A 17,061-nucleotide genomic window follows, 5' to 3' on the forward strand; every position below is an offset into this window, starting at 1 on the left:
TGGTCTGGTTGCTCCAGGAGTCCAGTGTGTTGCAATCTGTTTGTTACTGGTCTGGATCCCAGAGGTGCCTGGGCTGCACTGGTGCTGCTGTTGTGGTCCAGTGTTGTGACTGGGTGTTTCTCCTCAATCCCTCAGCCTTTGGCATTGAGGAGCACACGTGTCTCCCAGGAGGCCTCCTGGAAAGAGCTGGAGTGAGTTCAGCCCATGCTTGGTCAGAGGCAAAGTTTTAAAGCCCTGTGTAAGGATTTGGAGACACCACCAAAATTTGCTGAGAACACCTCCCTAGCGGGAGGGAGCCAGGCTGCCTGTGTGTGAGTAAACAGCTCCGTTCTCCATCTGGCCTGGGCAGACTCTGCACCAGATGCTCTCTGAGGCAGCAGCGTCTGCGGAGATGGGTCCTTGGCAGACTCGTGTTTGTATGAGAACCTGCAGCGTTGGCCCTGCTGCCTTCAGAGGCAGCTCTGGGAGGTTCACATGCATGGGGTGTGAGAGCACAACAGTTGCTCTGCTCTGCCTTGCAGGGACCAGGAGAAAACCTGCTGCAGGTGTGTGTTCAGTGGCTGCGTGGAGTGAAGGGTTGGGGAACAGGCTGGGGACTGTGTCCATGCATGGTCTTGGGGGCTTGGTTAAATGTAAGGCTGAAATACACCTTTAAATTCCAAGAGACCCCTCTGAGAGTCACTTGTCTGCACGACAGGAACCAGGCTGAGCTCCAGACAGAGGATGTGCAGGATCTGATGGCTCTGTCTGAGCCCCGGGCAGAGGATGTGCAGCATCATAGCAGTGACGTTGTGGGCTTTGGCATCTCTTGGTCAGACCTGGATGCTACCTGTGGAACGGGGGGGGACACAGAGACCCCCTCCACAGGCTGCAGCAGGTGTTTGTGCTGGGAACACGGGGTTCCCACACTCCCCTCCTTGCATCAGCCCCATGGAATGCTCCACAGGGCCTGGAGCACATCCCATCCTGGCAGGACCTGTGGTGCTGAAGCAGTAGCGTTTGTTGTGGCCGTGGGGGCTCCTCTGCCAAAACAGGGGGAGACACAGAGCCGGTGCTGTGGCAGAGGACACCCCACTCCGGAGCTGCAGACTGAGCGTCTGGGGATGCCATTCACCAGCACAGCCCAGCCCACCACTGGCCGTGCTCGTCACCTTGGGTAAGGTCGTGTCATTCTATACAGACCTGGGGCCCTGCCACTCTCCTCAAAGCAAATCCCTGTAATTGAGTGTTTAATTAATACCTAAAAATACCGCCCTCAGCTGCTGCCGGAATCTGCCCTGCAGCAAAGGTAAGGCAGGACCGGCAGTGCCATGGCCCTGTAACCTTGGGAAGGTGCCCCAGGAGCATCACGTGGGTGCCCCAGTGGAGTGCTGTGGCATTCTGGGCAGCTTTGATGGCACTGGGGTGGCTTCAGCCCTTTTCCTGCTCCCGAGGGTCTTGTCTGCTTCAGGGGCAAAGCTGGGGGGAAAGGTCCTGACCCTCCAAGGGGTCTCACTGGGATTTCTGGGCTCTCTCCAACCACCTGGTTTATCCCAGCCCAGAAATATGTTTAATCCACAAATCTGAGCTCAAGGATGTGCCAAAGAGGTTGGTGTATCTTGTCTGTACTGTTGTGGGCAGCAGCTGCTGCGGGTGGTGGCTGCCCCTGGGACTCTGTGTCCCCTCAGCATCCCCCCTGTGCCTGCCCAGTGCAGGAGCTGCTCCCTAGGGAGTGAACCCCTTTATGTGGTTACTGATGTTGGGGGAGGAGACAATTGCCTGCCCTCTTGTTCTTCCCAGATATATATATTTACATGTACATATATTTTATGTTTTTAAGGCCAGTGCAGTCAGTGCAAACCGCACTGACAGTGGTGATCAGCACCCCTCGTGATCCAGCCCCAAATGCCTTCACTGCTGCTCTCTCATGGGGCCGCTTGTGCTGGGGGGTCCTCAGGCAGCTCCCACGGCGCCGGCTGGGCTGTCTCAGATGATTTGATGCAGAAACAGTTTCACGCCTCAGAAGGTTAATTATGCATTGCTCACCCAGTCCTGCTCGCTGCTGCTCCCTCCTCATTGCTGCTGCTGCTGTAATGTTATTTATTTATTTTTAAGCAGTTTCGCAGATTTCCCTTCTGGGCGACTCTGGAATTAACTCGATCAGTGCACGCCTGATGAAGCAAACTGTAATTCCTCCCCGGAGTCAGGCCCGGCTCGGGGATGGCTCCGGCGCCGTGGCAGAGCCGCCGCGTGCGCTCGCCCAGAAAGAGGTCGTTGGTGCCCGTGGGGCCGGCGGCGAGCACTTGCTGCTCAAATCCAGGGGATCTCTCGAACTTTGAATTTCAGATTCATGTCTCGGCTCCTGCACCAGCTGGGATTGGCGCAGGGTGGGTGCAGAGCAGAGTAAGGAGCAGCACCAGCCTGGGGTCCTTGTCCTGCGCAACCAGTGTGGGGTGTAGGGGGCTGGAGGAGGGCTCAGGCTCAGCGCTCTCACAAAGAGGTGCTGGTGGTGATGGCTCCCAGTCAGTGCTCCTGCTGTGGGAGCAGCAGATCCCCCCGACACCCTCCCACAGGGGGTGTTCTCTGCTCTGCTGGGGTGGTGGGATGGGGTCACGCTGTGCTGTGGCAGGGGCTCCACAATGCCTTTGAGGTGAAGAAGAATGCAAAAATCAAAAAAAACAAGAGATGTTGGCCTTGTCCTTGCTGCAGGTGGAGGAACAGGGCTGTGAGTGGGCTGGAGGAGGCATGAAGCCGTGTGGGATGTGAATGGGCTCTTCTGGCTCAGCGTTCTGAAACCATTTCTGATTTATTGTGTTTGATTAATTTTTTTTATTTTAGCTTTCCCCCCTCCTCCCTCTCAGAGCTGGGCAGGGACCCTCTCTGCCACTCAGAGACCCTCTCTGCCACTTTGCTGTGCTCATCATCTGTGATGAGCCTGACTGGAAACCTGGGATGGGGAGCAGGCTGGAGACAGATCCCTCTGCTCGGCCTTCCTTCCCTCCCTCCCTCCCTCCTTCCCTCCCTCCCTCCTTCCCTCCATCCCACGGGTGTTTTCTTTTTAGACAGAACATTATTAATAACCCCAGGCTATTTTTAAGTCGCACGCCGGAGCGCGTGGTTCGTTTGCGGGTGACGAGGAGCGGCGGCCGTAGCGTAGGAGCGGGGGCAGCTCAGCCTCTGCCCCGGTCCTTCCTCCACTGCTGGCAGCCAAAACCTCACTGGCCCCGGTGAGAAACCCCCATGGTGCTGTCGTGGGGGAGCCCAAGGAAGGGGCTGCTTCCCTGGGGGAGGTTTTGACACCTTTTGGAGGGTTCAGAGCGAGCTCCTGAGCATGTCCACGCTCTGACGTGGAGGCAGCTGCATTCAGCTTCAAACTGGGCTGCTGGTTTTGAGCCTGAAAGACAAAGGGGTGCCCAGGGCCACCCTGGGCTGCGACCTTTCACTGAGGAGGGTCCATCCACAGCAGATGTCCCTGCGTGCCGTGTCTCAGGTGCCTGGTCTTCCCACTGCGAGCAGGGACCACCAGTGCTAATGCTGCTCTTTCCCCTTGCCTGCACAGGTCCCTCCGGACACAGCAGCCCCCTCTTAGCATCATTGCCCATCCCTGGACGGCCCCTTCACCCCCCCTTGGACATCAAGCACTTTCTGACCTTCAGGCTCAACGGGACATCACCGCTCAACCTGTTCCCCAACTTCAACACGGTGAGTCCCTGGAGGTGGGTGGGCATTGGCTGTTGGACCCCTCTTCCCCTGCAGCAGTCCCTCCTTTACATGGCACTGGTCCTTGAACCACACCAGGTAGTTTCTGGTTTAATTCCCAGGATCTTTGGCTGCTGGACACCAGTTCAACACTCCTGCCCTGCCCTTAGCTCAGAGCGATTCCTGCCCAGCCAGTGCCTGTCGGTACCAGAATTAAAAACGTGGTTCATTTTAACCAAGATCAATTGGATTTTGCCCCTGGAATCAATAGTAATAAAGTAGCTCTGGAGAGCAGTTCATTAGTTGAAAAATAAATAAGGAAAAGGAAAGAAAGAGAGAGAAGGTGTTACAGATATGAGGAGTGTGGCTGGTGCTGTGGGTGTTGGGGTGATAGGGGGACTGCTCCCACCCCAATGTTCTATTAGACAGCTAAACCAACAGTGTGTCAGGTGTGCAGTGGTGTTTTTCCCATGCCATGCTGCTTCCCCAGGCTGGTCCCAGCCCTGTGGGGGTCTCTGTCCCCCTGAGTGCTCTCCAGCATTGCTGTGGGGCAGATTCTGCTTCAGGAAGGGCAGTGGGCCCCAGGGCTGCTCCCCCTCTCCCCTGCTGAGGCAGGGCTGGCATTTCAGGGTTCAGAAAATGCCTGTGGTTTTCGCTCGTGATCCTGGAAACGGGACTTTCCTGAGCCCCCTCTGTGCTTGCCAGCCTTTTGTGAGTGGCATTGAGCTTAAACCTGCTCGGAAGGTGCAAATTATCGCTGAGATCTTCAAAGACGGCGCAGGAATTAAGCACAGGATTCCTGTTGCTGTTGAATGGGATTCAGGCGTCTGAGTCCCTTAAGCTCTTTTGAAGCCCCAGCCCAGCCTCTCCCTGGCTAATGAGCAGGAACACAAACACAGGACAGGAGGGGTTTTGATGCCATTACGGTTCCTGCTCTTTGTCTGGGCTCTTTTTTTAGTCACTGGAATCAGGAGTGAACTTGACCCAGCGCCTGTTGTTCACTCCCCTCAGCTCCCGCCTGCCGCTGCCTCGGCGCGTGTTCGCCCCGGTTTGGTGCTTTAAAAAAATCAGTAGTTTGGAATATGAATCTGGTACTTGCTGGAGCTGCACAGTGTCGCACGGCTGCTGTGCTCTGTGGGGGCTCCTGCTGTGGAGGATGGGTCGGACATGGATGGAGATGCCAGGGGAGGCTGTCACGGCTGTTCAGGCACCTGAAGTGAAGCACTCTGAGCTCAGACCTGAGCCTGGCGTGTGCTGTTTGCCGAGCAGTGCCAGGGCTGATGATCTGGAACTCTTTGCACTTGGAGCAGGTCACGGGGCTCCCATGAACCCAGCAGATGTTTTACTCTGAAGCGAGCAAAACCCTTCCAAGCTGCCTGCTGCCACTCAGAGCAACAACCAGGAATAAAAACCCTTAACACAGCACAGGAGGCACGTTCTGTGCTCCAAAGGCCCTTCCCTGCTCTTGGGATGTTGCAAATCCCCAGGACCTAGCAGCGCCTCGTAAAACTCCGTCAGGAGACACGATCTGAACGGATGCTGCATCCCTGTGAATTCCCAATCCTGACCTCAGGGGTCACAGGGAGCTCAACACAGGGATCACTATTTATATCGACAGGAACATCCAGGGATAAATAAAGTAATGTGAGTCAATACAAATTGACTATAAAGCCGGGATCTTTATTCCCCAAGAGTGTGGTGCCCAAAGCCAACCTCTGTTGCTGGCTCCGTTCTGCTGGAAGCCACTGGGAAGCTCCTCAGCCTCCGGCTGTGGGTGCCGGTACGTATGGCAGTGGCACAGCCCCCACTGGCCCCGTGGGAGCTGTGGGGGTTTTTCTGTATCCGAGGTAGCTGTGAGGGTGTGGTTGAGGCCAGGACAGTCTCTGGCTGCATTTGTGTTCTTGTGCCAGCATCTTTCCTCTGCATCCTCCTTTGATCCCTGCCCTGCTCCTGCTGCGGTGCTTGGGGCGTGGATGAGCCCACGGGAGCCAGTGGTGCTCCGTGGGAGCCAGTGGTGATTGATGGGATCTGGTGGTGCTCGGTGGGAGCAACCGGTTGGAACCTGGTAGCTGACATTGCTGGGAAGGTTGGAGCCATTTTTCTTTTTCTGAAAGAAGAGGTGGGTGTTTCTCTGGAAAGCAAGTGCCAGCCCCACAGCCCGTCAGCGTGGGGATGCTGCCAGCAGCACGTTGCAATGTTTGTCGTCAGGCATGGAGCAGCATCTTGGCCATCTGTAGCTTCCTCCGGGTCTCTGCCGAACCCCAAATGCCTCTTCATTTATATGCCAGATAAGTGAGTAAAATTTCATAGCAAACAGGCACTTCATTAATCACCTGCTTTTACCATTCTGCTCACTCCTGGAAAGGAATTTGGGGTCTTGATAATGGCGCTGTTGTCCAGGCATGTGCCTCGAAGACTGATGCACCTGTCTCGGCAGCGAAATAGCTTTGCAGAGAAATACGATCGCTGAAAACCCCGGGCTCTCCTGACAGCAGGACTCAGATAAGATAATCTCCCTGTGCCACAGGGTAGGGAACAATAGTTGCATTATAGATTAGAGCCACGCTCAGACAAAGAGGTTATTCTTATGTTTTCTCCCTTAATAAATGCATTTTGTTTAAAACAATTATGGCTTTTGGAACCACTTTGGTGCCTGGGCTGCGGAATGAGGCTGAGCCCTGGGGTGAGACAGAAGGGCCAGGGGCTGGCAGTGGCCACATGCTCAGCCCCACTGTGGCCCCAGGCAGGCTGGACGATGGACAGTGCTCCTGGCAGGTCACCGAAGCAGGTCTGTGTGTACCCAGCTCAGTGAGTGAGTTGTCATCATTGGGTTTGAGCAGGTGCAGTGCCCCAGAGCAGTGGGGCAGCCCAGAGGGGCTTTCATGGGCACTGTGCCTCGGGCGAGCTGTGTCCATGGCTGTGGGCACTGGTGTCAAACAGTAATTTGCCATCTGTGACACCAGTGTCTGAGGTGGGGAGGGACAGGGACAGACAGTGGGGACACAATGGGACAGACAGGGTCTCATCACCTCTGCCAGACCACAGCTGATGTTCAGACCCTGCGAAATTGGTGGATATAAGGATGGTTTAAGCAGGACAGGAGCCGGTGTTGATGCACTGCCTCAGCAGCCACAGCCCCTCGCTCCCAGTGTGAGCTCTGTGGTTTTGGCAGCGGCTCCTTGGGAGCGTGGCAGGCGTGGGGGTCACCGGGTCGTGGTGCCACGCCAGGGCAGCCATCAGGATGTGGCACCAAGCCACCCTCTGCCCTCCCTCCCCTTCCAGATGGACCCGGTGCAGAAGGCAGTGATCAGCCACACCTTTGGCGTGCCGGCCCCACTCAAGAAGAAGCAGTTCATATCCTGCAACATCTGCCACCTACGCTTCAACTCTGCGGTAAGCGGGGCCAGAGGTGGGGCTGGGGTGAGTGGGGCACATGGGGCCAGCACTGGAGCAGAGGCATCCCAAGAAGATGGGCCATACTACTCATCCACCAATGCTGCCTGGTGTCAGGCAGCATGGGGGCTGTGTGGGGGCTGTGGGAGCTGCTCTTGCCTCCCCGAGCCCTGAGCCCTGGCCAGTCTCTGCCACCCGTGGAGGAGCTGTCCCAGCCTGGCCATGCTGCATCTGCAGCACCCGAGGCTGGTGCTGCTCTGCTACTGAAACTCAGCAGTTCTGGGCTTCGTGATTCCTCTCCGCAGCCAGGGGGCTTGGGGAAAAGCATTGCTTCCCTGTTCCAGGCTTCATCCCAGCTGGTAGTGCTGTGCCAGGAGAGTTGGTCCCACCACATGCTCCCAGTGCTCCCGTGAGCACCCCATGTCCCTGTCCCCGCTCTGCCTGTCCCTGCCTGTGTCCCCCCCAGGTTCCCTGCGGGAGCGTGTGCTGGCACAGACCCTCGCAGCCCGCGGGTGTTCCGGCGCGGCGGCGGTGACCTACTTCGGCTGCACCCAGTCCCATTCCAGCCCTGATATCCAGGGGGAGTTTATTGTCTTTGCTAATGAGGCACCACGCTCCGACGGGCCCTTTGCTTTCCCACGTACTGGCCGTCGGCCCTGACCACTGTTCCCAGCCCTTGGAAAGCCACGGGGGGAGGGAAGGAAAGGGATGGGATGCTTCCCCCTGCCAAGCCCTGGAAGCCTCAGCTGGCCCCCCGGATCATTGTGCAAATTAATCTGTGCTGCTCAGGGGTACAGTGTCTAATTCATACTGGGGTTCCTTTCCATAAATTGCCGAGCTGGAGTTGTTTTGGGGGACAATACGGCATTGTCCCCACTGGGAGGACACCAATGCTTGGAGGATTTTCTTTTGTGGCTGTTTTTATCAGTTCGGTGCAGACATGAACCCGTCAGAGTCGCACTTCATTATCTATCCAGTGTTTGCTGGGAGAGAGGAGCCAGGGGACGTGAACCGTGTGTTGGACAACCCTTAGGATACAGTGGGAGACATGTCGTCCCCACTGATGAACCTCTTTATTTCATTTTTACAGCAACAATTCATTCTACATTTCTGGAGTCATAAATTTTGCCTGAAAGCTGCTTTTAGGAGCGACTTGGTGCATTTAATCAGAGCAGGGTCCTTATCTCAGCCGTGCAACATGGTGATGTCTTAGAGAGTGACACCTCGGCCCCAATATGTCGCTGTCAGAGCAGGCTGGGGGGAGGAGGGATGTGGCTCTGTGTTACACCCCATTGCCAACACCCCCTCTGTGTTACAGTCCATTGCCAACACTCCCTCTGTATTATACCCCCCTACCAGCATCCCCCTGTGTCACACCCTGCTCCCAACAGCCCCTCTGTGGTAGTCGTGGCCCTGGGGGTGGATGTCACCAGAGGATGTGGCTGTACTGGAAATGTGCCTGAGCAGCCACATCCCAGGGCTGGCCTCGTAACGTGCCCTCTCTGTGCCCATCCTTCTGTCTGGAGGCTGCACCAACGTGGTCATCCCGGTCTTTTGCCCCTAGAACCAGGCAGAAGCCCACTACAAGGGGCACAAGCACGCACGGAGGCTGAAGGCCATCGAGGCCATGAAGAACAAGCAGAAGGTGGCGGGGGCTGCAGCGGGGACCCCCAGCCAGGACAGTGCAGCCGACCTGTCCCCCATCCCCGAGGGCAGTGGGGAGCCCGGCAGCACAGGTACAGGTGCAGGAAGGGGGGGATAGGGCTGGGGAGGCTGCAATCAGCACGGCAGAGATGCCACTGCCAGCGTTCGTAAATGAGCTTCTGTGCTCTGCCCGTGTGACAGGCTGAGCACGGGAACCTGAGCAGTGTCCTGGGGGAGCCTGGCCCTGGGCATCCCTGCGGCTGTGGGGGGATGGCCGGTGTTTTCCCTGTGGTTTGGTGTCTCCGGGAGGTGTTTTGTATGGATGCGGGAGAGGAAGCGATCTCTGCCTCACACATCCCAGGGCTCTGCCACATGCAGGGACAGCCCTGGTGGGAGCATGGACACATGCAGACAGTGCCCGAGATGGTCTTGGGGAGAATGGCAGGTGCTCCCTGAAATCCAGAAAACCTGTTCAGGCACAGAGAACTTTCTGCCCACTTCTTTCTCTTTCCCGTTTCCCCCTTTCCTTCCCTACCCTGCAGCTGATGCCAGCAGCCCACAGGAGCCAGAGGGTGAGGGCAGCAGCCTGGGGCTGGCGCCCAGCGCCGAGGAATCACCCACGGATCTGCCGGGCAGCATCGCCCCGCTGGGCTCCCCACCGGCCTCTGAGCTCTCAGAGGGCACCTCTGATGCCACCAGCGTGGCCTCCTCGTCCGCCCAGGCAGCCGAGGCACAGGCTGCTGAGTCGGGTGGCAGCGTCAGCTCAACCCCTGAGAGCGAGAAGGAGGGGAAGAAGAGCAAACAGCACCTATACTGTCCCACCTGCAAAGTGACTGTCAACTCCCTGTCCCAGCTGGAGGCTCACAACACCGGTAAGGGCATCACTGCAGGGACAGGGGGATGGGCTGCTCCATTGTTGGGGTTTCAAGCAAAATCATGCCCCATCACCTAATGGCCTCATGGGGAAGCAGCGAGCTTTAATGAGTGTTGCTGTAATTAAAAAGGGTTCGTTAAGGTGGCCTTCACAGATAAGCTGTGGGGCTTTACCTGGGCTGCAGCTTCTGTGGTGAAATTTCTCAAGGTCGAATGCTCTTATTGTTCGTGTCTCAATTAAGGACATTTCCAGCTACATTTAATCAAGTGATTGAGGCAACTTTATATTTCATTTGGCTTGAAGCTGATAGCCAGGGCCTCTTGCAGACCCAGGATAATCCTTCCCAAAGCAGCTCGGTCTGGGCTCATCGTTCTGTAGAGAAGTGCCTTGGGAATCCAACAAGCTTTGGAGCCCCACAGCCAGTGAAGGCTCCTGGGCTGTACAGGGCAGCCCCTCAGGGAGGTCACAGGTGGTGGGTGCTGAGGGTCCCCCTGAAACCTGAGGGTGGCCAGACACCCACCCCTGGGGTGGTGGTGGGTGTGGCAGCCACAGTACAGGGGCACCCAGCAGGGTCTGTGGGCCCTGCAGTGTCAGATCCTGACTCGTCCCTTTCTCTAGAGGATGCTAAAACGGAATGAGCATCTCAGTTTTAAATGGAAGGTCCTTCTCTCCCCCAGTTCAGCAAGAACTGGGAACCAGTTCTCCCATCCCAACTGCCCACTGGGGTGGCAGCAGCCGCTGTGTGCAGGGTTGGCTCAGGACACTGCTGCGGCTTAGCTGCAGACATGTCCTTTTGCTTTTGTCAGCTCCAGTTACGAATTTAGGAGCTGATTTGGGGAAAAAGAACAAACAAACAAACGTTTGCAGGCTGGCGCTGCTCTGCGGCCGTCACACGGCTCCTTGCTTCACGCCTTAAAAAATAGAATGAATTAGCAGGGGCTTAAATTACTTGCCCCCCACGCGCCCCCGCCGTCCTGGCGCTGGCAGGGGTAGGACAGAGCGCCCTGTCCCCAGGTGTGCGGGGATTTCGGGTTCCTCCTTCCCCGCCTGCTGTGACCCAGCTGAGCTATTCCTGGCTCCGCACGGCTCCGCTCTGACCTTGGGCACGGCTCAGATGCTGCAGCACGGCGGGCGACGAGTGCCCGGCCCCGCAGACTGTGCTAACGCCCGGGGACAGGCGACGGGCTCCAGCACACACTCAAAATAGCAGCTTCTGTGAAGGTCTGGCACATGTGGGGGGGGGTCTCTGGGAAGCTGAGCATCTCTGGTCTGCCTGTGACATGAGCCTTGGCAGGGTTTGGGAATGGGCTGCACAGTGCCGGCAAGAGTCCGGGCTCCCAGGCAGCTCCCTGTCCCCCTCTGCCTGCGAGTGCTGCCAGGCACAGGCTGGTGTGGGTTTCCTGGTGCTGTTGGAGGGCACCGTCCCTGCTGCCATGGCACAGGGCTGGGCTGGGTTTGCTGAGTGTCCCCTCTCACCAGGCGCCAAGCACAAGTCAATGCTGGAAGGTCACGGCACCCAGCTGCGGCGAGGCCGGGGCAAGCTGCTCTCCCGGGCAGGGCACAAGTCCAAGCGGATCGGGAACAAGGGCAGCATCAACATCCAGAACAAGGCATTTCACTGCCAAGTGTGTGAGATCTACGTGAACTCGGAGACTCAGCTCAAGCAGGTAATGATGCCCTGGGAGTGCAGGGGGACAGGGTGTGGGTGGGCAGGGGCTTGGGGCAGGTACCTGATGGTCCCTGAAGGGTGAGGAGCATCTCCCATGGACCCAAACTGCACAGTGCCGTGGGTCTCCCCTCACTGTCTTGGCTCCCAGTGATCCAATTGTTTTCCTCCCCAGCACATGAGCAGCCGGCGACACAAAGACAGGCTGGCGGGGAAGCCGCCCAAGCCTAAGTACAGCCCCTACAACAAGCTGCAGAAGAACGCTGCCCTCGCAGTGAGTATTCTCAAGGTACCTGTCTCCCTGCACAGCACCCTCGCTCGCCATCAGCCATCCCTGCAGTGAGTCACAGGAGCTGCTTCTCTTAAATCTCAGTTCACATCACCACACCTCAGCTGCTCCCTTCACAGAAGGTGGGCTGTGGTGGGGGGGGGGGGTGGATTCAAGTCTTTATTCCTGGGAAGGCCAGAATAGGGATAACTTGGGAGTGCTTTGGCAGCAGCATTCACAATGGCAGCACTTGTGATTCCTCCACCTGTTCCACGATCTCATGGAGTCTCCTCCTCCCTCCCTGCAGTCCAAGCTGGCTTTGCAGAAGCACCTCACCAAAACCCTGGCGACCCGCTTCCTGCCGAGCCCGCTCACCGCCGCTGCCGTCTGCGCCATGCCCGGCCCCCTCGCCCTGCGACCAGCCACTGCCACCACCCTCTTCCAAGCCCCGATCCTCGGACCAGCCCTTTTCCGAACGCCGCCGGCCCACGTCCGCACCACGCCGGGCCCCATCGTCTTCGCACCCTACTAGAGCTGCTGGCCCGCCGAGGGTCCGCGCCGCGGCCGGGCTGTGCTGCGGGGGCTGCGCGGGGCAGGGCAGCGCTCCCGCTACCTGCTCTCCTGGCTGGTGGGAAACCGTAGTCATAGACATCAAATCCAGATTCTCCTTTGCTTGGAGCAGGCTCCTGCTGGAGCGAGGTGCCCCGGCAGAGCCTGGCCAGCCCTGCCACGCATCCCCACCACTCCCCCGGCCCGCGCCGGCCCCGCTTGGCAGAGCAGCCCATCACGGCTGGGCAGTGCACAGGAGAGGACGGTGCCTGAGTCAGCAGGACCGTCTCATGGCCATGGCCTGCCTGTCCTTGGCCTGCTGGCTGCTTCTTCATCACCCTCTCAGTTACCAGACTGGAAGGAGAGGAGCTGGCTGGTCCCTGGGAGAAGGAGCATCCTTCTGGTCCCTGCCAGCCCAATGGGAAGGGAACTGTGAGGGAAGTCTCAGCCCAGCTCTTACTGGGAGAGTAGGAGCACAGGTGGGAAGCTGGCAGTTCCCCTCTCAGCCTGGGCTGGCTGTGCCCTCACCAGCCCCACACTTGCCTGTGCTGGCTGGGGGTTTCTGTGCCACCCATCAGCCCCTCAGTTCCCACATCTCCCTACATCCCACCAGCCAAAGAGCCCCAGCGGCAGCAGGCACCAGCCACACTGACCGTATCCTCACTCCAAGAGCAATAGCTGACCCCAGGGCCAGTGCCTCCCCCCTCCAAAGCACACGGGCCCTGCCCTGGCCCCAGAAGCACACAACGGGCATATGGCTGAGCCAGGCCCCCTCCCGCCCAGCGAGGCCGGGAGCGCCAGGCTGCCCGGTGCTGGGTCCCCGAGGAGGTGACCCTGTGCTTGGCACCTCTCCTTGCCTCTGTCCCACCATGGGGACAGCCCTGCCCCTACCTCCCGGGAGATGCTGTGAGGCTGAGTGAATGTCCCTAAAGCACTTTCGGTTCTCCAGTGAAAGGCAACGCTGCTGCTCGCCCGCCGTGCCCAGCCCTCCAACCCCATCCCCATTAGGAGCTTCCAGGGAGTTACTGAATGATTCCCAAAAACAAAGGTGTCCCTAGCAGCCCGGACAATCAGGTACGAAGGAGCAGGTGGCACCTGTAGCCTGCAGAATGCTGGGCTCCAGAGGGACCCCGAGGCTGTAGCTCTGCATTTCACTGTGCTCAGACAGCCCAGCCATGACCTGGTCTGGGACTGTGCCTGCGGCACTCCGGGTGCCCAGCGCGCTGCTGTACACGGAGACACGCAGGAGAGCTGCATCCCGAACGGACCTTTCGCTGGAGGAACACCCCACCCCGATCTATGCAATCCAGGGGGGCAGCTCGCCCGCCGCATTAGCCACCTGCGTTTCCCTTTGGTGCTGATGTGTCCGTACAGTCGGGAGCAGCGGTGGGAGCAGAAGAACCAACGTAACACTGAGCTCTGTCCTGTCCTCAGCCCAAGATGCTGGCTCAGACCTCTGCCCATGTTCCCTCCCAGCCCTCGGGAAGAGGCAGGTTGGTGTGTGCACCTGGGAATCCACACGCACAAGCACACATATCTGACGTCTTGGCCATAAGCAGCACCTGGATTTAAGGAGGATTTTGCCCAGCGTGCTCTGCTGATGCTCAGGATGGGTCCTGGCATGGGGAGCTGAACAGGAACCGGCCAATGAGCCACTCTGGTGGCTGAAACTTTTCTGCTTCCCAGGGCTGGAGCCTCAGCGAGGGCAAGGAAAGCTGCCTGGAGGGAGCAGGGCACAGGGAGCCGCACACCCTGCAGGGCCTGTGGGCAGCACTGACCGTGGAGCCACCGCTGTGCTCCTGCCCCAGAGACAGGAGAGTGATGGAGCCCCTGGGAATGGATTCACCTGCCCAGGGCATCTCTGCCTCAGGGAAGGAGAAGAGTGGAGACAGGACACTGGGAGAAGAGTGAGTAGCCGTGAGTAGAGACAACAGAAAGGTCTTGCAGTGGTGATGGGAGACGTGGCTTGGAGTGCAGCTGAGGGAAGGCAGGCTCTGCCAGGGACAGGGAGATGGTCCCACAGCCCAGGGCACACGTGGGGATTCTGAGTCCCAGGGGACAGGAGCCTGCGCTGGTGGGGCCCCCAGCGGCAGGAGGGACGTGACCCCAGTCCCCTGTGCCACAGTGCCAACCAGCCCATGGCCAGCACGGCTCCAACCACCCCCGCCCAGCTCACTGTGCCCTTCCCAGGCCCTCAGGGTCACCCCCAGCCCGGCGGTGGCAGAAGAACAGGTCCTGTCCTGCTCCGTGTCCCTCCTGTGCCATGCCCAGCGCCTCAGGAGCACAGGGAACCAGGAGCAGCCAGGCTCCGGCCTCCAGAGCCGCGTGGCACCGCTGGGCCTGTTCCCCTCCAGTTTGTTCCAAAAAGCCTGTGCTGGAGCTGCGGCTGCTCCGTCACCCCTCACCAGTGGAGTCCTGAGACACTCCTGTACTTGGCACTTTAACCCTGAGAAAGCCATTCCTTCTAGTAACAATAATACTGCAACGAGCTGCGTTAAGAACCCCCCATTACAGCATCCCCCCTGCCAAATCCCCCTCCTGCTCTCCAAAGCATTTACTGCCTTTGACTTAGCACATGCTGTACTAGGAGTAGGGATAGTCCATAGCGCTCGGTAACATGTGCCCCTCTGTAAATAACCTTGGAGTGATGTGAAGTTTGATTTAAAAAAAAAAACCAACAACAAAAAAAAAAACAACCCCAAATGGAATCTCCAGACTCTAGGGACTTGGCCAGTACCCTCCTGTAATGTTCATTGTATATTTTTTTGATGTACTATAACTGTTGGGAAAAAAAAAAAAAGGAAAATATTTTGATAATCGAATCTCATCGCTTTATTGTGTTACTCAGTAAATAAAAGGAACAAATATAAACAGGCCAGGTCTTTTTGTCATCTCTTTTCCTACATCCAGACTACCTGAAGGGAACTGGTGTTGCTGGACAGGACTGGGACACCTGTGCCTTGGTTTTATGGTAGTTCTGAGAGAAGGCAGCACCGTGATAGGTGGGCAGGGAGAGCTGCTGCAGCCTGAAGCATCTGGGTGTGCAGGGTAAGCAGAGTCCCAGCTCCTCCAGGGATCCAGGTGTGCAGGGTAAGCACAGTCCCAGTTGCTCCGAGGTCATGGCTGAGTCTGCACCCAGAAGAGCAGGGCTGGATTGGTGGATTTGGGCATCCTGCACTCAGGAACAGCACCTGCCCTACCCTAGGCATTCCCTGGGGCAGGATGCCTGGATATTCCTGTGCATAAAGGAGCAGTGGGCACTGCTAGCTAAGGAGCTGCAGTGCAGAGCCAGCTGGGGTAGGGCCGGGAGAGCTGCTCGTCTGGAGGCAGGGCCAGCAAAGGGGCTCTTCCCACATGGTATCAGGAAATAGAAAAGAGAGAGGGAGTTCTTCCCTCTAGCCCAGCTGCAGAGCTGGCCAGCCTGTGCCTCTGCTGCCCCCTCCCAGCCTGCACCCAAGAGCAGAGGGTCACTGGGTGAATCCCGGCCTTCCTGCAGCACCTTGACAGTGCAGAGGCCAGGCAGGGAGAAGGCTGGTCCCTGGCCCACTGCCTCTCTCATCCTCAAGGACCATTCCCAGCCCTGGGATGACTGTTCTTCCTGCCACCTGCTTCCCGCAGGCTCCGTGACACCAGACAGGCTCAGCAGGAGGGGTGTGTGCGAGGGAGGCAGGGAGATGAGGAAGAGGAGGAGGCAATGGAAGGGAAGGGGAAGAAGGCTCAGCCATCCATGGATCCGCTGCCCTTGTTCTTGCGGCTCAGGGGGAACGCAGACTTGCTCTGGGGCTGCGTCATCTTGCTGGCCAGGTAGATGAAGGGCTCGATCAGCGAGCGCCGGTCGGCCACCGAAACCTCCCACAGCTTCACCTTCTCGCCCTTGGCCCAGTGCTGGGCTGCCTCATGGTCCACCCGGCGCTGCTCCTGCAGGTCACACTTGTTGCCCAAAACCACGATGGTGACCTGTTCCAAAAGGGTGAGAAGGGCCCCTGAAGGTAACAATGGCAGCACTGCAGGGCTGCCTGGCTCTGCCCGGACACCCTTGGGGCTGGACCCAGCTCTGCCACTGATCCCCCCTCCATGTCGAGACCTTTTAAAACCCCACGGTCCCAGTGTTCCCTTGCCCTCCTCTTGTGGTCTGTGTGTCTCAAAGCAGCTCCAAAGTGGAACGGGCTGTCGAGCACGTGTAGCCTCAGTGAGCCCATGACAGCTGAGTCTCACAGACCAGGGACCCATAACCGTCTTGTGACAAGCTGGAGCAAAGGTGAGAACCTGCCAAGGGGAGCAGACCCCACTCTGCAGCCCCTGCCCCCGGGGGACTCACCTCCTTCTTGTCCTTGGACTTGTCGATCTCCTTCTTGAGCAGCTCCACGCGCTTGAAGGACTCCTTGCTGTCGGTGCTGTAGACCAGCACGTAGCCGTCGGTGCAGGAGAAGCAGTGCTTGGGCAGCTCCAGCCCGTCCCGCAGCCCCCGCGTGTCGTAGAAGCGAACCTGCTCCCGCACCCCGCGGTCCGTCTCGATGGAGCCCACGTAAATGTCCTCCTGGGTCTCGATCATCTCCGAGCCTGGCGGGGGTGGGCAGGGGACACGTGGGGACCCTGCCGGGGGTCTGGCCCCGGCACAGCCCGGGGAGATGCCCCGCCGGGCGGGTTGTGCCCTCCCGCACCTCCCGTGTTTAGAGGTGAGCAGGGACAGCCCTGCCCAGTGCCGGCCCCGCCCGCGGCACACGGGGCCGCCGCCTCGCCGGGGAGCAGAGGGGCAGCCCCGCACTCACCGACCACATGGTTGCCGTAGAGCAGCTGCTCGAGGATGGAGGTTTTGCCGACCGAGGCCTGCCCGCACACCACCACCTTGCAGCTCTTGCCCATCCCGCCTCACCGGCCCCGCGGGCGGGCGCGGCCGGGGCTCAGGGGCGGCGCCACAGCGCCCCCCAGCGGGCGGGCGGACCGCAGGGCCCTGCTGCAGGGAGGGGCGTGGCGCCGACAAGACCCACC

At 58.8% G+C, this 17,061-nt stretch overlaps 2 protein-coding genes across 8 annotated transcripts in view; one reads left to right on the forward strand and one right to left on the reverse strand.

Moving 5' to 3' along the window:
- ZNF385C (zinc finger protein 385C) overlaps positions 1 to 14,947 on the forward strand; it is a 56,079-nt gene extending 41,132 nt beyond the window's left edge. For 4 of the 6 annotated variants that reach the window (XM_064636316.1, XM_064636319.1, XM_064636318.1 and 1 more), the window contains 7 exons: positions 3,539 to 3,681; positions 6,961 to 7,071; positions 8,636 to 8,813; positions 9,258 to 9,587; positions 11,069 to 11,256; positions 11,431 to 11,544; positions 11,831 to 14,947. In XM_064636316.1, coding sequence (XP_064492386.1) covers positions 3,539 to 3,681; positions 6,961 to 7,071; positions 8,636 to 8,813; positions 9,258 to 9,587; positions 11,069 to 11,256; positions 11,431 to 11,544; positions 11,831 to 12,055 — 1,289 coding nt within the window. In that variant the 3' untranslated portion in view covers positions 12,056 to 14,947. The remainder of the gene's footprint in view (positions 1 to 3,538; positions 3,682 to 6,960; positions 7,072 to 8,635; positions 8,814 to 9,257; positions 9,588 to 11,068; positions 11,257 to 11,430; positions 11,545 to 11,830) is intronic. The other 2 variants (XM_064636321.1, XM_064636317.1) reach the window with 2 other exon arrangements.
- NKIRAS2 (NFKB inhibitor interacting Ras like 2) lies at positions 14,881 to 17,018 on the reverse strand. 2 transcript variants are annotated; one of them, XM_064636334.1, is made up of 4 exons: positions 16,842 to 17,015; positions 16,555 to 16,632; positions 16,391 to 16,457; positions 14,881 to 16,029 (listed from the first exon to the last, which is right to left on the reverse strand). In XM_064636334.1, exons 1-4 carry the CDS (start codon positions 16,933 to 16,935, stop codon positions 15,933 to 15,935), a joined length of 336 nt encoding a protein of 111 aa, XP_064492404.1. In that variant the 5' UTR covers positions 16,936 to 17,015; the 3' UTR covers positions 14,881 to 15,932. The 2 variants fall into 2 exon arrangements, with proteins under 2 accessions (XP_064492404.1, XP_064492403.1); XM_064636333.1 differs by having other exon boundaries at positions 16,391 to 16,632; positions 16,842 to 17,018.
- Between the last annotated feature and the right edge of the window lie 43 nt (positions 17,019 to 17,061).

Source organism: Pseudopipra pipra, chromosome 26, assembly GCF_036250125.1.
Source record: "Pseudopipra pipra isolate bDixPip1 chromosome 26, bDixPip1.hap1, whole genome shotgun sequence".
Taxonomy (NCBI): domain Eukaryota; kingdom Metazoa; phylum Chordata; class Aves; order Passeriformes; family Pipridae; genus Pseudopipra; species Pseudopipra pipra.

Coding starts and splice junctions, on each gene's coding strand:
- NKIRAS2 (XM_064636333.1), bottom strand. CDS start 16,935: ATGGGCAAGAGCTGCAAGGTGGTGGTGTGCGGGCAGGCCTCGGTCGGC. Junction 16,633..16,841: donor CTACGGCAACCATGTGGTCG/GTGAGTGCGGGG, acceptor CACCCCCGCCAG/GCTCGGAGATGATCGAGACC. Junction 16,030..16,390: donor AGTCCAAGGACAAGAAGGAG/GTGAGTCCCCCG, acceptor CTTTTGGAACAG/GTCACCATCGTGGTTTTGGG.